At 40.0% G+C, this 16,918-nt stretch overlaps 1 protein-coding gene across 1 annotated transcript in view; it reads left to right on the top strand.

Annotated features, from left to right (window-relative positions):
- The first annotated feature begins 2,054 nt into the window (after positions 1 to 2,054).
- The window catches only part of cfap20dc (CFAP20 domain containing), a 28,662-nt gene continuing 13,798 nt past the window's right edge, over positions 2,055 to 16,918 (top strand). The window contains exons 1-12 of the mRNA XM_031567982.2: positions 2,055 to 2,334; positions 3,846 to 3,939; positions 4,045 to 4,134; positions 5,130 to 5,223; positions 6,080 to 6,152; positions 8,090 to 8,204; positions 8,396 to 8,546; positions 9,691 to 9,837; positions 11,011 to 11,208; positions 12,458 to 12,571; positions 12,930 to 13,052; positions 15,850 to 16,253. Of these exons, the coding sequence (XP_031423842.1) occupies positions 3,919 to 3,939; positions 4,045 to 4,134; positions 5,130 to 5,223; positions 6,080 to 6,152; positions 8,090 to 8,204; positions 8,396 to 8,546; positions 9,691 to 9,837; positions 11,011 to 11,208; positions 12,458 to 12,571; positions 12,930 to 13,052; positions 15,850 to 16,253 (1,530 nt within the window). The 5' untranslated portion in view covers positions 2,055 to 2,334; positions 3,846 to 3,918. The remainder of the gene's footprint in view (positions 2,335 to 3,845; positions 3,940 to 4,044; positions 4,135 to 5,129; positions 5,224 to 6,079; positions 6,153 to 8,089; positions 8,205 to 8,395; positions 8,547 to 9,690; positions 9,838 to 11,010; positions 11,209 to 12,457; positions 12,572 to 12,929; positions 13,053 to 15,849; positions 16,254 to 16,918) is intronic.

Genomic DNA, 16,918 nt, shown 5'->3' with positions numbered 1-16,918 from the left:
TCGCCGTTAAGGCAGCTCAACGGAATTGCTAATCGCTAACGAGATGCTAGCAGCTAAATTTAGCGAAACCTGTATACTGAAATACTTTGACACTATGACAAACTTTCCTAACACAGTCAAACATCAAGCAAATGCAACACAAGACGGCAAATAAGCTACTTACTAGTCTGGCAGAGAGTGGTAGGACAGGTAGGACAATAAATCACATTTTGTGTCAGCATAGCCCGGCCAGTTTGATGCAGTGAAATACTGATGAGTGGTATCGGTGCTTGGTATCGGCAATTCAAAACGAGTACGAGTACGAGTATTTTAACGAAGTATCGGCACCGATACCGATACTGGTATCGGTGCATCCCTAATTATTGCCTTCATATTCAATGCACTTACAAAACACCCTCAGATAGACCTGCTCTCTAGAACCAGTTTGGTTCTTAGAGTTGTCCTCATTAAAAAAAAAAAAACATTTAAATTTAACAACATTTAACAACAAACGATCTAACTTTTACTAGAATGACAAGTGGAAGAAATCAAGGCTTGCAGAACAGCTTTTTGTTCTAGGAGTGCATTTCATTATGAGACATGTATAAGACAATCTCCTTAAACCTCTTGTAAAGGGCAGGTTGAGAGTGATTTAAGGCAATTACTAAAGCATAAAGACTTTATATTGAAGGAGTAAAACACGACAGTTAATGGGTAGAAATGTGTTAATGATGTTTCAGAACTTCTTGCCACAGACAATATGGAGGAGCAGGCCACATAGGTGTTTTTATACTAATTGAAATATAAGATGTTATTGGGCTGATTATGTTCCCCTCTTGGGTTGAACCAACACTTAAAGAAATGCCGTTTTAACAAATTGGTTGTATTTATATCAAATTAGTGTTGTAATTACTCATTTATGTATTTTTCAGTTGAGGTTAATTGACTCATGCTGTGTTCATATAATACCTCGAATAACTACTGCATTCCATCAGTGATTCTCCTGTACATCTGGGTGATGTGTCAGACTGTGTCTGCCTTAGTTTACTTGCCAAACAAGCTTGTGAATAAATAGAACTAATCTAAATACAACCGTAAAGGTGAGCAATAAACAATTAACCCCATGAAAGGCCTGATCGCAGTCATGTAGATCTGTACTGACAGAAGGTATTCCATGCATCTGCAAAGACCAACCAAACTTGTTTCTTTTACTTGCCCACTTATGACATGACGGCAACACAACCTAATTGGTTATATTTGTTTATGTTCAAAGTGAACTGACTGTTATTTTTCACTTTTATTCCGATATTATGAACAAAGCTGTCTGAATCAAATAAACCCAAGAATTTTTTTTTTTGCTCAGATAAAACAGAATAGGATTTTTCTATTTAATTTGATTGCTGCAAAGTCTTTTTAACAGCTCTATAGATCAGAACAAGAGAGAACATTTAAAGAAAACAGAACTAATTGGTAAGCACAAAAATGCTATGTTACTTTTTCCTATAGTATTGGGAATCATCACCTAAAGTATAGGAATGCATTTTAAGCTTATAAGATTAAAATGCATTCGTATACTTTAGGTGATGATTTCCAATACTATAGGTAATGTTTTCCACATTGGAAAACACAGGAAAAAGTAACATAGGCCTTCCATTTGGATTAAAGTTGTATCCGTGAGCTGTATACATCTGTACCCTGCATGGGGTATAAAAAAACACCAAAGTAGGAATACAGAAATCTGCTGATGCTAAGGTATTATACACAAAGAGGTATATGGTCATCGCAGTATTAGGGACAATTCAAAGGCTTTTGGGTGGAATAAGTGAACAAAGTAGATATTCAAATATTTAATTTCATCCTGGGGTTTGGAAATCCATAGAGGCAATACACTTTTTCAACAGTGTCGGGACATCTGAGTAATTAGGCTGGCCATTTTTGTTTTTTAAACTTGCATAAACGTTTAAAAGCTTCTTAAACATTTTCTGAAAACCCTGTTGTATTCTCACCGCCTCACTGGCGGAAAAAATACCGAGCACATGACTTCCGTGTCCTGATGGATACAGGCATGATGACCACTGCTGTTTTTTTCCCATGGGAATACAATTCCTGAAAAGACTTGCACCTGCACCTGTTGACTACAACACACATTCACGCGCGCGCGGTGGATGTATGTAGAGTGAGAGTCTTGTTGCCATGACGACGTCCAACAAGACTGTGAGCTTCCAGCCAAACATTTTCATACTAACGTTAGCATGTGTTTTACTATTATCTAAGGTTCATTTTCACATTTATACAAAACGCGCTGTGCTTAACTTAGCAGAATTGCAATAATTGGAATTAGCTGGACGAATATAGGTGAGTCCCATAGCCAAACCGTCTTATGTCTTATCATTAGCTAACATTGACTTCTGCAGTACCCCAAACTTGCAACTGGATGTGTGCTTCTTTTATTGTCTGTGGTTGTATGAAGACATGACATTTCAGCATTCCGAAGAGCTAGATAAGTAGAACGGCCTCCTGGTAAGCATAGCAAAACTAAACAACTTTAGCTATACCATTGTGACAACTATTAACGTTACAATAGTCGTCTAAACTTAAATTATTGACACACCATGAGATTTGAATGACGGAAATGTAAATGATGATCCCACGCAAATTTAACTAATTTTAAGTTGGCCTGGCTAAGTGTTTAAGAAGTAATCAATGATTTCCTGTCTCACTGGGGGCATAAAAATGAAGTGACGCAGGGCCAAATCACGCAATGCATCTGGTGTGAAACGGCCCTATGCCCATGCCATACCACGTACCTTGTGCGTGACGGTCATGGAACCTCTTCCTTTTCATTTCGGCGTCCATGTTAACCGGTTAGAATAGCCACACAGCCTGCGTGAGACCCGCGTAAGTAACGTTACTGCTTTCTGGTTAGAAGTGGTCAACTTTGTGGTCTTCACTTATCGGACCGCTCACCAAACTCAAGTGTGTATTGATCAGAGACTAGATCGATGTAGAAAGAGAGGGGTGGCAGTAGCAGCGGTGTGAATAAAAATACACAAGCGAGTCATGCACACTGGTGTGAAGCGGCCTTCATTCATCATCATGTCAAAGATTCAAGAGCGATACTGCAATAAAGCAAAGGTGTGTTGCACAAGTCAGAGAATGGATGCAAGAAAACAGCTGCTCGCTTAAAAATGCCTATATTAACTGTGATGGCAGTCATATAAGAAGTTTAAGAAATTCAAAACGATCATGAACCAGACGCCCGGCTATTTTTTGTCAGCAGCCACAGTGAGGAGGATGACCAGAGTTTTTGTGGTCGTGGTTGGCTCTTCTAGCAGGACAATGATCCAAAGTACAAAATCAAGCTTTTGCCATTGCCATCCCAGTCCCCTGACCTAAATCCAATTGAAAATCTGTGGTTTGAGCTCAAGAAGAAGTACACAAGAGAAGACCCAGGACTCTGCCAGATCTGGAGAGACTCTGAATTGAGGAATGGTCGAAAATCCCTTCCTCTGTGTTCTAAAGTCTTATAAGACCTTACAAGAGAAGACCCAGTGCTTTTCTGTTTGCAAAAGGGGGTTGCATAAAATACTAAGTAAGGGGGTGCCAGTAATAACGACAAACATGTTTTTTGGCATAACATTTATTTTTTGATCACCTGTGGTAATTGGCTCAAATGGAATTTGTATATTTTCTTTATTTGCTGAGTAACATACAACATTTGATAAACAGTAAGGGAAATTTTCATCAGCCTATTTCACTCATATTAAATAAGGGTGCCATACATTCTGGAGGGCACTGCACATTGTGCATAACATTTTGGCATAAGCTGGTAACGTTAACATAACCATGTTGTTTTTACCTTTCAGTGAACCAAAGCTGATCCGGTCGTCTTCTCGTGAAATCACATGATCTCGGAAGGAGTCAAATATTATCTTGAAAATGTTTAAAAATGAATATCAGGTAACCCGTTATGACTTATTGACTTGGGTTAGGCTATCTGGATTTCCTCATGGGACATTCAGTTCTTACCAGTAATCATGTCTTACTTATATCTTTTTCTCATAGGGAGGGCCTGTGGTGGAAATATTCAGTGCACAAGGGAAGGATCCTGTGGCAAAATGGAAACTGTCTGGTGGACCTGCAGGAATAAGTAAAGTACGATTGTTTGCTTTTTATTATGAGCTGAGACCTGCAGAGCTGTAAAACCTTACCATAGCCACAAACAGACATGGGGAAGCTCATACCTGGCAAGGATGTCTTATGTAATGTACCTCATCCAAGGTCATATAAATTAAGGTGTCCAAAGTGGACAACATCAAATTGATCTTACAAAGAAGAAGAAAAAAAGGTTTCAGTCCACTGAAACACCATCAGTGCTTTCTCATTGCAGCCAGTGAAGGGCGTTTAAAAGGTAGTGCAATGAGGCAGAAGCCCTGATAGGTTAATTGAGCACAATGACTCAGCACAAGCCTGGCAAGTCAACATGTAACAATTATGGATATTATCCCCATTTTACTAAGTGTTTGTCTTACAAGGTGAAAGTGTCATATGGGAGGCAATTACACCAAAACTACTAAATCAACAAAGGAGGAACAAAAACTGTGGATAATATTATCTTCACAATCAATTAAATGATCCACAGGCAAATCATAAAATGCATAACCTTCATAAGACTTATGGACAAACTGGTCCAAACCAGCCCTAGTGTTTTCGTATCATACACAGTTGTAGCAGAGGATACAGTACTGCAGATAATAGTGAAGAAAGGTTTGAGGAAAACCTACAGCATTATGTTGATGTACTTGCATCATAACTGGTATGCAAATGAGCGTTTATTTATTTTCTTTGCTTCTAATATAAATGTGTGACTGACATTAGGTGCATGATATTGGCTGTAATGGAAACATCTTTACATGTGGTTCAGATAATCACAGTAAAATCAGATAATTCATCCAGAATACATACCTCCATGAGATAAGTGTAGAACTCATGTTTGCCTCATGTGAACCAGTGGAACTCATGCATTAAGGCTTGGCAAGTAAAACAAAATACTGATTTTAATTTGAATATATAGGCATTATAGGCCACCCAGTGTTTATATAATGGCATAAGTTGAAGACTTGGTGTACTTGTGTTTACCTTCTGCATAGGAGTTTGATAAGGAGGTTAAGGGATTTGTCTACAGCTTGGAGGGCAGCAGTCAAACAAACAGGATGCAGATACCACGTGACAGCAAAATGGCTCGTGAGTATTTCTGTAGCATTAAAGGCAGAATTCTTGATTCAGGCGAAAGGTTGACAATTGAGTTCAACAGCCAATCAATAACGCCCTCCGATTCAGTGCTGCTGAAGCAACGTGTTGATTGGCTGGAATTGTTTTTGGCTTGGTCCAAGCCCCTATATTTGTTTCCAATGTACAAAGCCAGGACTGTGTGTGAGTGCACACACTGAACGTACAGTTAGAGGACGGTAAGGAGCGAATCACTGAATTTGACAAAAAGTGCATTGGATTAGAATCGCAAACTCTACTTTTACATTGACTGCTTTATGCACATGCTGATCTCTAACCCTCTTTGTGCCTTAGCCAGGAAAGCATTGTGACATTTTGAAATGATGCAGACTATTCAATGCAATGGAGTTTTCAGTGCATTGACGTATTGATGCATTTGTGCAAAATATTCGAAATGCATCATGACACTATCTTTTTTTGGAATTAAACCAGTTGGAAGTGCCCATCCATAATAATACAGTAAATGCTGTTTATAAACAAAATGTATTTTTTTTTTAAAGATTCAAATTTTTAATAAAGAAACCGGATTAGAGGGGGGCACTGTGGCGCAAGCAGTAGCCCCAACCACATTCGGGCTTGACGCCCATGGAGAACACGGGTTCGAATCCGGCCCGATGTCATTTCTCCTGTCCACTCCCCAGCTCTTCTCCCTCTCATTTCCTGTCCCTCTCTTCACTAAACTATCAATTAAAAGCCCAAAAATAAATCTTTAAAAAAAAAGAAACCGGATTAGAGATTCAGTCTGTTGGTAACAACAGCCATGAAAGGACAATACTTATGAATATACTTTTGGTTGCTTTATTTTTCCCAGTTGGACTGGTTCAGAAGTTCTTAGTCCTCCAAGTGAAGGTCCCTCTTGGTAAGGATTTCTGTACAGAGCTTTTGTAAGTATCCAACTTCCTGCTCCTGTACACACCAACAACTGTTAGTAAACTGTGAGTAAAAAAAACTTTTTTCATGCCGACACTCACATAAGATTGTCCCACAAATGAAAGATAGATTAAAAAAGAAAAGCCTCCTATCCACTTGATATAATCTTTCATTACCATGCTCTTTTGCTCAAGGTAATGTTGTCTAGCCTTCTTTGGAACACTGTGTGAACATATCTTAAGGAGTTGCTAGAGCCCAACACTATGTGATGACATGGGCAGTGGCTCATGTAAGATTGTGCTGTTGCCAGCCAGTAGTGTTGTGCTTTAGGCACGCATTACACTTTATGAAAAGCAAAGCTTTTTATTTTCCGTTTGTCCCCTCAGTCACCTCCATGCATCTAGTAATAATTTATTTTACTGTAAACAAACAGGCTAAATCATGAGAAAAGGCTGTTAAGCCGTACAGTATAAGGAAACCAAAAATAGCGTCGTCAGTGATGAGAATAGAGGACCTCTCTTGACTTCATTACCCATTCCCTTATTATTCCAACAGGCGCAAAACAGTAACAGACAAACAGCAGTTCTGAGTTGATTTATGTGTCTCATGTTTCTCTTTTTCACCTGGACCACTCCTTTTGTCTGTCTGGTTGGAGGTGTGATTTTTTTTATCAAGAATTAGGATTCATCATCGAGGAAACACTAATGCTCCGCCATCTTTATTTGAGACTAAACGGGATGTGACTAATCCTAAACTAATCCATCTCTGCCATATCCATTAATTCACCACCATGATGAGTTGATCCTTTTTATCCATTCTCTAATCCAACAGATTGACAGTTAGCATACATTCATTTTCTTTTGAAATCACACACACAGTACGTAGGCATATAACCCACATCCAACTGCACATCATTCACATATTTCCTTTGTATTTGTCATCACTTCACCTGGCATAATCCAAACATAGAAGACCTTAACGGTATGCTACTGCAATAGAGCAGTGCTGATCTTAATTTATTTTTATGTTGTGCATTATATAGTCTGGTTGACTTATCAATCAAATCTGTAAATATCATACTGTATCATAGCAATAGCTGTGGGTTCATTCCATGTTTGGATTTAGACAATTGTCTTAAACAGAGTAACTTGAAGATCAATGAACATAGACATTTCTCCTAATGTAATACAAATGCAATTATAGAATTAAGCAGAATTCAGCTATGGCTCCAGCAAGTACCTACTGTAATATCCAGACTGTTAACCGCACCGTATATTTAACGCATGACAGTATTTTATGTAATTTTTTACAACAAATCCATGTATTGACTGCACCTGTGTGTAAACTGTGTTTTTTTTCAATGTATGTGAACACGACAGAGAAATAGAGAGAGAGAGAAAAAGAGTGCACCGGTTACAGGGCTTGTCATTGGTGGCATCTGGTGGGAGCTAGCTAGCTAATTCACTAAAGACCTGAATGCGTTACAGACACTAGCAGCACAATGCAAAGGCCTTTTCATTTAACACACTTTTCCTTTGGATTATTGTTAACAGTAAATAGTAACAATGCAGGGTTTTTAGGTATTTAGAAAATAGAAGGTTTGCTTCTTTTTGTAAATTTTATTGGCATGCTAGTTAACGCGTGCAAAGATGAGGGGAGACAAAGAATAAAACACTTAATTGATGCCTTTATTTTTATTTTTTTGTTTAAAGCACACACATTGTTTGAAGTAACACACAAGCACAATGAACTAAAGGAGACTTTGTCGTAAATAAATATCTTGATCCTACTTTTTTTTTTTTTTGAAATGTATAGCCCACAACAGAGTTTGAACCACACAAATCAATGTTGAAACTGCAGTTAATGGACGGGAAATTACAGTAACTGAGTACTGAGTTATAGAAAGAATAAGAACTACTCATCTAATATCAGAAGATTTTCTTTCTTGCAGGATAACTGATGCAGGTCATCTGAAGAGAAGATTGTACTTGTCAACAGTCCACAAGGAAGTTTCTGCAACTCCTCTTCATGCCAGAATACCTCTAACAAGTCTTGCTCGCAATGTTGTGAGTAGGAATGCTTGGACCATTGTACATGTAAAATGACAGCCACATCTGTTAAGAATGCTGAGATGCATTGTACCATATGTGTCCTACATACTGATGTTACGTTGGCCTAGTGACATTCTCCTGTGACAAAAAGAATGTGTCATTTTGATTGCCTTCTAAATGCCATTGTTGGCTTCCTTGTTTTATAGTGGTGCAACATGTGCATTGATGTGAGCTCGTTCACCCGTGAGATGTTCAAGGGAGCAGTGTTTTTGTATTTGGATGGAATTAGCATATCAGCCTCATGCAAGGTCAGACGGATCTTCACTATGAAAACACAGCCCCTGGACTCAGACAGAGGTGGGATAGCCTGGACTTGACTAAATGATGAATGGATTATACCATGTGAATATCTCTGGAGTCGTCTGTTTTCATGTAAAAACTGTCTCAATGCTTGTCTTTCTTCCTGAATAAGTGGTTTATATGGCACATTTGTAAAATTGACCAGACCAATATTAGTATATTGTTGATGTGTATGAAAAAATGGCTATACATTGGTTAGGCTGAGCACAGAACATAACTAGATATTTTACAGTAGAAGTACTTTCCTACATCCTTTTCCTACACTAGAAATGTTGGGGAAAGGAATTTGTAGGGTTATTTTACAGCAAATCCATTTAAGCAACGGATTAGGAAGTTACTTGTGTCTTAGTACAGCCTTGCTTTCTGGTAAATAAGATAAGATAAGATAAAACTTTATTGCCACACAACAATTAGGTGGTATTCTTTTGTCATAGGTACCTCAGTCCAGTAAGGTGGGGGGAGATGGGGGTAGAAAAGGTCCAGGTCAGCTTTGGAGGGGAAGAGAGGAAGAAGCTGTTATTGAAACGTGTCGTTCCAGCTCGCATGAATCTGTAGCGTCTTCCAGAAGGCAAATGAAGGCTGTATAAGATTTTGTAGTTACTTGTGTATTATAACTGTAATTATATGATCACACAAATACATTTATTCTCCAAACTAAAAACTATTGTGAACACATTCTTACATACTACCACTCCAAACCCTTCATATTTAGAATAACCACCATGTTCACAGTGAAGACCAGCTATGTACATTTTGCAATTACTTTTAAAATACACAGAAATTAGTCATCATCTGCCTTGCTGATTGATATCCTCGTAACCAACGGGAATCGGGGGATGCATTTGAACTGATGGCTTTGTTCAAATTCATGAAATCCTTTGTCAGTAACTCACTATAGCGTCATTACTGTCATGTCTGTCTGTATATAATAATGTTTTTGACTATCAAACTCTGTGGGGAAGGCTAACTTTTTAAATATGTAAATGTTTTTTTGCTCAACTTCTTAAATACCATACACTGCTGCCGTCTTCTTTCATTTCCTATATTATGTAGTACATCTGTTTTGTCCTGCAAATTAAACAAAAATGTACCATTTCAGTTCTCTCTTAACATTGATGTATTGACATTATTTCTCTACCAGATCTTTACATCTATAGAAATGGAGTACTGGATGAAATTCCCAGGGGCTGCCAATTTCCCACAGAAGTTCAGCACATCACCCAAGTCATCAACATGAAGAACCTTGCTGTCTCCGACATTAGGACTGGCCCTTTGAAAACAGACTCTGGTAAATCAGACAGAAAATTACAAGCCAGGCTGATGCTGCTCTCTTTTACTGTTTCCCACTCATTTATAAGCAATTTTGTTGGAATGGACTTTATGTTAAAATAGAAAGCAAGATTGGCCTTGAAAATTGAGTTTTTTTTTTGGTAAGAATAACAGGAAACAGCACCAGTGACTGAGGACTGTGAAAGTAATTTGTGTTGACTAGACCATAGCATGTGTCTCAAGGGGAAAGTATATAATTTAAGGAACATTTATATAATAATTATATACATTTATATACATTTATATAATTTGTATAATGATGACATCATTTCACACAAAATGACAGTCAGTTCAGTGGCACAGATTCTACCATCATATTTTGAATTGTGCAGTAAAGTACTAACTTATGTTGATGTCACTCCAAATAGTTAGTTTTTTCTTCAGCCGGCAACATTTGTGCCTCGTGGGAGTCAGACGTGCTTTATCAAACATTCCTTTGTGTTCTCAGTGGTGCCGTGTGTTTTAGTTTACTCTGACCTTGCACATTAGTCTTTGTAGCTCTTAGCACTCTTTTGGTTGTTTGTTTTCTTTGATCAACCCTAGAAGAAAAGGGAGTCTTTGAACATGCTGCCAGTCTGTTAGTGAACGTTTAATTTTCCTGGGGTCCCTCTGATTGAGAGGCTGCCAACAAGAGACCCTACACAGTAGAACTCGGGAACTCTAAGCTCTTTTCCAGAGAAAAGATATGGCCCAATCATTTATTTTGTAATATTATTCTGTCGTTGCCTCAATTGTCTTTTTACCAGCATCTGTTTATTTATGGAGACAGATGTCAGCAGTGTTTTTTCAGCCCTCTGAGCCAATGATGAGAGCAGCCACAGTCAGACAGGGAAAAGAAGTTAAGAGAAACAACTGCATTAATTGTCATTTTGAAACTATAAACAATTAATTGTGAGATGGTTGAACAAGAATAATAGGCAAAGAGCAAAAAATCGTGGGTGGAATTTTTCAAAATTAAAAGATGAGAAGAGAAAACATGCCTGAAGTTAGTTTGCTGCACTTTGCACAGAGCTCGAAAGCTAGATTGATTATTATAAAAGACTGTGCAAAACAAGTGTTGGGGAAAAGAAGCAAAACAGGTGTTGGAAAAAAGACGGTGCTCATGTAAGATCCTATCTGTACATCCTCACAGAACAGACAGGCCCAGCCAGTGCCAGGGCCACCAGTGCCCGCAGTGCCACCAGTGCCCGCAGCACAAAGAGCCAGGACCCGTCCCATGTAGCCTTTGGCTCCAGAGTTGCAGGCCCACCCCCACCCACTGGGAAGAAAAACAACCCAGCATCCAGCAGGCACGAGGACAAGGCTCCAACGGACCATAATGGGCTCTCAGGTACCCTCCCCACAGCATTTTCAAAGTAAACACAGCAAACCCGCCATGCCATTTGGTGGGTGTCAGGTGACTAGCTTGGATCTCATGGGGTTCAGTTCTTACTGCAAAATATAGGTTGGATGACCTCAGTTGAAAATTGATTGGTACAGAAGTAAAGCATGTTCTATGTTTTCTACCTGAGCAGAAAGGTGCATTTAATGGATTTTGTTAGTGATCACCAGCTCCTTCAACTTTGGCTGAAACGGCCAGGATGAATCTTGCATGCTCCATTTTAAAATAGAATAGTACTCTGTGAGCTTATCCAATAACTCTCAATGTAATTTTGATCTATGCCTATTAGTGACACCCTTAAATGAATCCCTGTGGACCACAGTGGTCATAGTGAAAATGTGTGGATTGCATCACCGAAACAACTAGACTAGTATAACCAAACCCAAATGTACTTTGTGAAATAGGTCTGGCTGTGCTCCATTGGGTTTTTTTCCTGTCGTTGCACCCTATTGGGCATAGACTTCTGGTTCATTTGGAAATCTCTGGAGCACCCTTTAACCAACTGGCACTGACCACCATATGCCATATCTTCCCCAATTTCTGTGGTGTGTGCTGAAATATTAGGCTTTTTCCCAACCCCGTTGGCAATACGGCATCAATAGTTTTGCCCTGAATAATTTTACACATTCTTCTTGCTCTGGCTTCAATTCTTCGATGTTTGCTGGCGTTGCTACTACTGTTTGTATCAATTCATCTAGCTCTTGGACTGCTGCCATTGTTGTAACTGCATTTCAAAACAAGCGCTTCCTTTCAGTGCCATCACATTTAGCAGCTCCCACTGGTCGCCGATTGGTGGGCCCCTCAGAATGGGAATGGCCCCTTGTTTCATTTAGCGAAAAGCAGTTCCAGACTATAATCCCAGCGAAAACTGAGCTGGGAGCAATAAGATGGTGGAGCCAGACTATAAAGCAACCTGACAACCACCAACTCACCTTTTTAGCCGGTGAAATCATACATGTTCTCTTGTATACCATAGTATAGCATAGCCATAGTTCTGACGAAGACAGTCATGTAAGAATTGTCAGTGCTCTGGTTAGTGCTACATAAAGTACAGATCAGTACAGAAATATTTAGTGAGAGCGAATGTTTGAAAAGCTGCGGTTTTTGATATCACAGGCTCAAAGCCCACACCGTTTTTAACCATGAGGGAGTATAAGAGATGTTGTGCAATGATCACTGTATGTCTCCATGGATACAGGCAGATCTAGGAAGTTTCAGCCACGCCCACCTCCAGACAGGGCAGCATCTGAACGAACTCAAACCAGGAGACCTCAGATGCACAGTGCTGGGAGGGAAAGACCTGTCCTAACAGGTTAGATATGTGTGTGTGTTTCCCCCCCAGATTTAGCATTTCAGATGTGCTCTGTTTCACATGTATTAATATAGGCTGTACAAGAGGCTCTCCACCTCTAATATGGAGAGGAGTTTGTTCAACATTGAGTGTTGTTATTTGAAAACTCTTTTGAAAAGTGTTCTCCTCATCAACATTTAACTCAGTGATTGAGCAGTGATTGAAGGGGGAAAAAACTGTTATTGTTTGCTTCTATTCTACCTTCCACACAATGTTGTCAGTAATAACCTGCTCCAAATAAATAGGTTGTCGGGCTTTCCAAACTGTGGTGTGTTTCAAAAGAAAAGCGTGGTGTGTTTTTTTTATTTGTTTCTGCCAGGTGGTGTTGTAGAAGGAGGAATTCTACCTCACCCTCAGAAACAGGAGGATGTGGTTTACCAAGCCCCTGCTTTTCATCTGAAACACCATTCCATCGGCCATGACAGAGCAGATGCTTCAGAGGGTAGTGGTGAAATTCCATGCAGTGTGAAGAAAGCTTCTGTCTGAGTTCATTATTTTTGTATATCGTGACATTTTGAAAGCCGCAATGCCATAATGGTTATCACATAGCTATGTGACCATCATATTTATTATGTTCACACACCAGCCGGTCAGAAATGAGTATATTTGCTATATGTATCTACCACAGCCTAGTTACAATTGGATGTGGAGTAGCAGGAAAATAACTGGTGTAATGGTCTAATCACTGAATGCCAGAGGCTGTGAAGGTGGTTCTTGATCATGACTTTGCTGTTGAATACAGTTACTTGATTTTGAAAATGCATCATATTAGCAAGTGTCAGGGGCCCCTAATATCGTTGGCAAAGCTATAGTGTCGGGTGTGGGAGCATTGCACTGACCCACCCATGTATGCGCTTAGGATCTTGCTCATGGTATTACATTAGCAAAATGATTTTGCTAAGTTGTTAAATTAGCTTTAGATCATGTGCAGCAGACTTTGCTTGTTGCTAGCTGCCCGTCAATGAAATTAGGGCCCAGTATGTACACCAAAGATAGCAGAGATGTGAGATTATGCGTGACAGATTTAGCAAATGATAGTTCGAAAAAAAAGAAGGTCAATAAAATGATCTGTTGCTTGTGAAAGATAATCTTGCAAATCAGTCAGGTCATATAGGTAGGGTCAAAATTCAGGTTAATTTTTGGCCTCGCTATTCAAATATGCAAACTGAGCAGAATGCTAAACTGGATAAGCCGAGGCTTAATACATATGGATGAGGAGCAGCAAACTGCTGTAAACGGAGGCACCGCTGCAGCACTCCTGTAATATAGGTGTAATGTTTTGGAGATTGTATTTAAATTTCTATAACAGAAAGGCACCCTGTGTTAAAGCCTCCCTTCCTCTCTGCCTCCTCCGGACCCCCTCCTCCAGCCTCCAGAGAATGAATCACAAAGTACATTAAGTTCACCCTCCATTCCAGGAGGCAATGAAAGATCCCTCCTCCCGTCTGCTGAAAGAAGGAAGTTCATTAGCAGTAATGGGACATTAAGTATACTGTGTAGGTCAGAGGGAAGTCTCAGGGGTGGGGGGGTTCTTGCACGCTGTGAGCAATTAGGAACGGTGATTATGGTGTGACGTTAAAAAAGAAAAAGAAAAAGACACGTGCATGGAATACCGTAGTGCCCCAAAGTGGCTGCGGCTTATATTTTGTGAAATGAAGCAAATGTCTAACAAACATCTGTTTTTTCTTCAGAAGAAGTTTTCTTTTTTTTCTTCAGAGTTTTAATTCATTGTTAGATATCGGAGTGACTCAGACCGTTCCCCTGCAGTGCTGTGTGCTTTTTAGAAGAAAAAAAAGACGCAGACTGCAGACGTAGACGCCCTGCACTGCTGGCTGTTGCCATGACTGAGCCGTATTTATCACTTCGGTCTCTGGTGTGGCTCTGAGTCCAGGGTATTTTTGTTCTTTAAAGCGAGGGCACACAGACCCCAAAGGCACACATACATCTATGTTCCCATTGGGATTCTGAAGCCGCACCGCACCCTCTCAGCTAATGATGTTATTTGTGTGCCGATGGAAGAGCTGCACTGGAACCCCAACTGCTAACTGCCCCCCCCCCCCCCACCTCCCAAAGACTGTACCAGTATGAAATATATTTCCTTCCAGTGCTTCACTTCTACTCATGCATATTTGAAACTCTCATCAGAGCATTGATGTGCAATTACTTAACCTTGGATTGAATCCCCCTAAATTAATCTGAAACGTCTGGTAAGCATTGTGGAGTCTTCAATACTGTGATTATGCTGCTGTTTGCATATACATTATCATGAACTCAGAGAGGATGCAGGTGCTTTCTCATGACATATACGTGCAGCTTGTTGTGCATTATATTGTTCTAAACAGATCTCTGCCATTGATCTGTGCAGTGTTGCTAAGTCAATAACGGCTTCTCAGAGGAGGAGCTCACCCGTGTTTCTGGTGCTGTAGTCACCTGCGTTGAAACAGCGGATCCATATGGAGCAGACTTGTTACAGGAATAAATAGGAGAGGAAATCAGATGTAGTGTGATAAAGTGCAGTCTGTTTTCCACTAGTTCGGTGGGATTCTTCTTTTTGGTGGTGTCGTTCTGTTTTTTTTCTTTTTCTTTTTTTTTCGTAATATGATTTAAAGCCAAATTACCATGGACCACTTGTAAAATGAAAGTGCTCTGGAATGTAAATATTATTCAGTGTTGGCTAGTTGACTTGCTTCACTGCTTTGCGGGGAAAGTTAGTGTGTTTCCATCTGACTTCATTATGTAGATATAATTGTATTCATCAGTCATTATCATGTTATGACATTTTCCTACCCATTATGGGTTAGTTGCTTAAATCTTACATTCATGAGTTTGGAGAGGGTCGAATCCTGGAGCTTAATTTACACCATGTGGTGTTACTACTCCTGGCTAAATGGAATACAGTCTTTGCACTGAAAATTGTGCTAGATTACCATTGTGTAAGAAAAGAAGGAATCACTCAATTCCTTGGCTGTGGAGTAAGGAACAGTGAATGTCAGCAGCAGTGGTCTCAAAAGCTTAATCAATCCATAGAGTTGTGAACTTGGATGACAAGGATGAGTGCATGAATACAGAATAGTCAGGGATGACACATTGCTGTTCACTGCGTGGGATTGTTCCAGAGTTACCCCCAAGGTGGCTGCCACACAGTCAGTGTGATCAATAGAGACAGGCAGTGTGTCTTTGTCTTGTTGTGTTGAGTACATAAACACTCACAGACGTTTTTTCTCATTTTGGTCCCGCAGATGAGGTGACATCGCTCTGCTCTTTAGAGGACGGCTGTCTGGACGACTCTGACCAGGAAGCCGGCCCGCTCGATGACGAGCCCGACCGGCTGTCTGTCCCCCGTGAGTTATCGGCGCCTCTATCGGCCCCAGTGGCTCCAGGGGAGGGGGGTGACAGTGACGTGAGTGACAAAGAAGAACCACGGTTTGTCTTGGAAGCAGAGGAGGCGGAAGAAGAGAAGGAGGGGGAAGAGGAGGAGGTGTTCACTTTCTCCTCACGGCCTCACTCAGCCAGGCGGGTGCAGGGCCTCTGTAACAGCGTCCAGGATGCGACCTTTGACCTGAGCGCTCTGTGTGAAGATGATGGAGGCGTGCGCAAAGAAGCACGACCCGAGGATGACTTTATTGGCAGTGAGAGTGAGGAGGTATGTGGCTTAAGCAGACAACACATCAATACAATTGCACTCCATATTGAGTTGCATTGTATAAGACTAGGAACTGGGAAAGTTATAGTGCTTAATTAAACAGTTAAAATCTGAGAAAATTAAGTTATGTTTTATGTATTATAATCATTCACTTTTTTGGTTGTCCTTTTAAAATAAAAAAAGGTACACTTCTGGGTGATAAATGATAGACACTATTGTGTTCCCCTGTGTTTCCTCATGATTTCTTACATATTACATGCAAATCTCCACCGTCACTCTTAAATAAGGGAGAGAGGAATTCTCCGTCTCAGATTTCTTCTAAATTTGATTTATTTGATTACCATGAGATATGGAAGTATAATTGTAGACATGAGTTCTATCTTCTACTCCTATTTTCCAATAAGGAAGAAAAAGCCACACAACCAAAAAACAAAAAACATCACATCTACAGCCTCCGACCCCACCCTACCTAGCCTACCAACTGGCATGGTGTGAGCACAAAATGTCAGAGGACAGAAAAATGTGAAAGGATTGATGCGATGCGATGGGTGTAAAGCCTGGCAGATAAACACCAGAATCCCAGAGCTTTTTTCGACCCTAAAACCTTCAAACGACGTAAAAGGTGTCTGCATCCTTTTGTTCTGCCTAATAGACCATTAGTGCTT

This window comes from Clupea harengus, chromosome 5 (genome assembly GCF_900700415.2).
Source record: "Clupea harengus chromosome 5, Ch_v2.0.2, whole genome shotgun sequence".
Lineage (NCBI taxonomy): Eukaryota > Metazoa > Chordata > Actinopteri > Clupeiformes > Clupeidae > Clupea > Clupea harengus.
The sequence above is the reverse complement of the archived record's forward strand: the minus strand, read 5'-3'. Positions and strand labels throughout refer to the sequence as shown.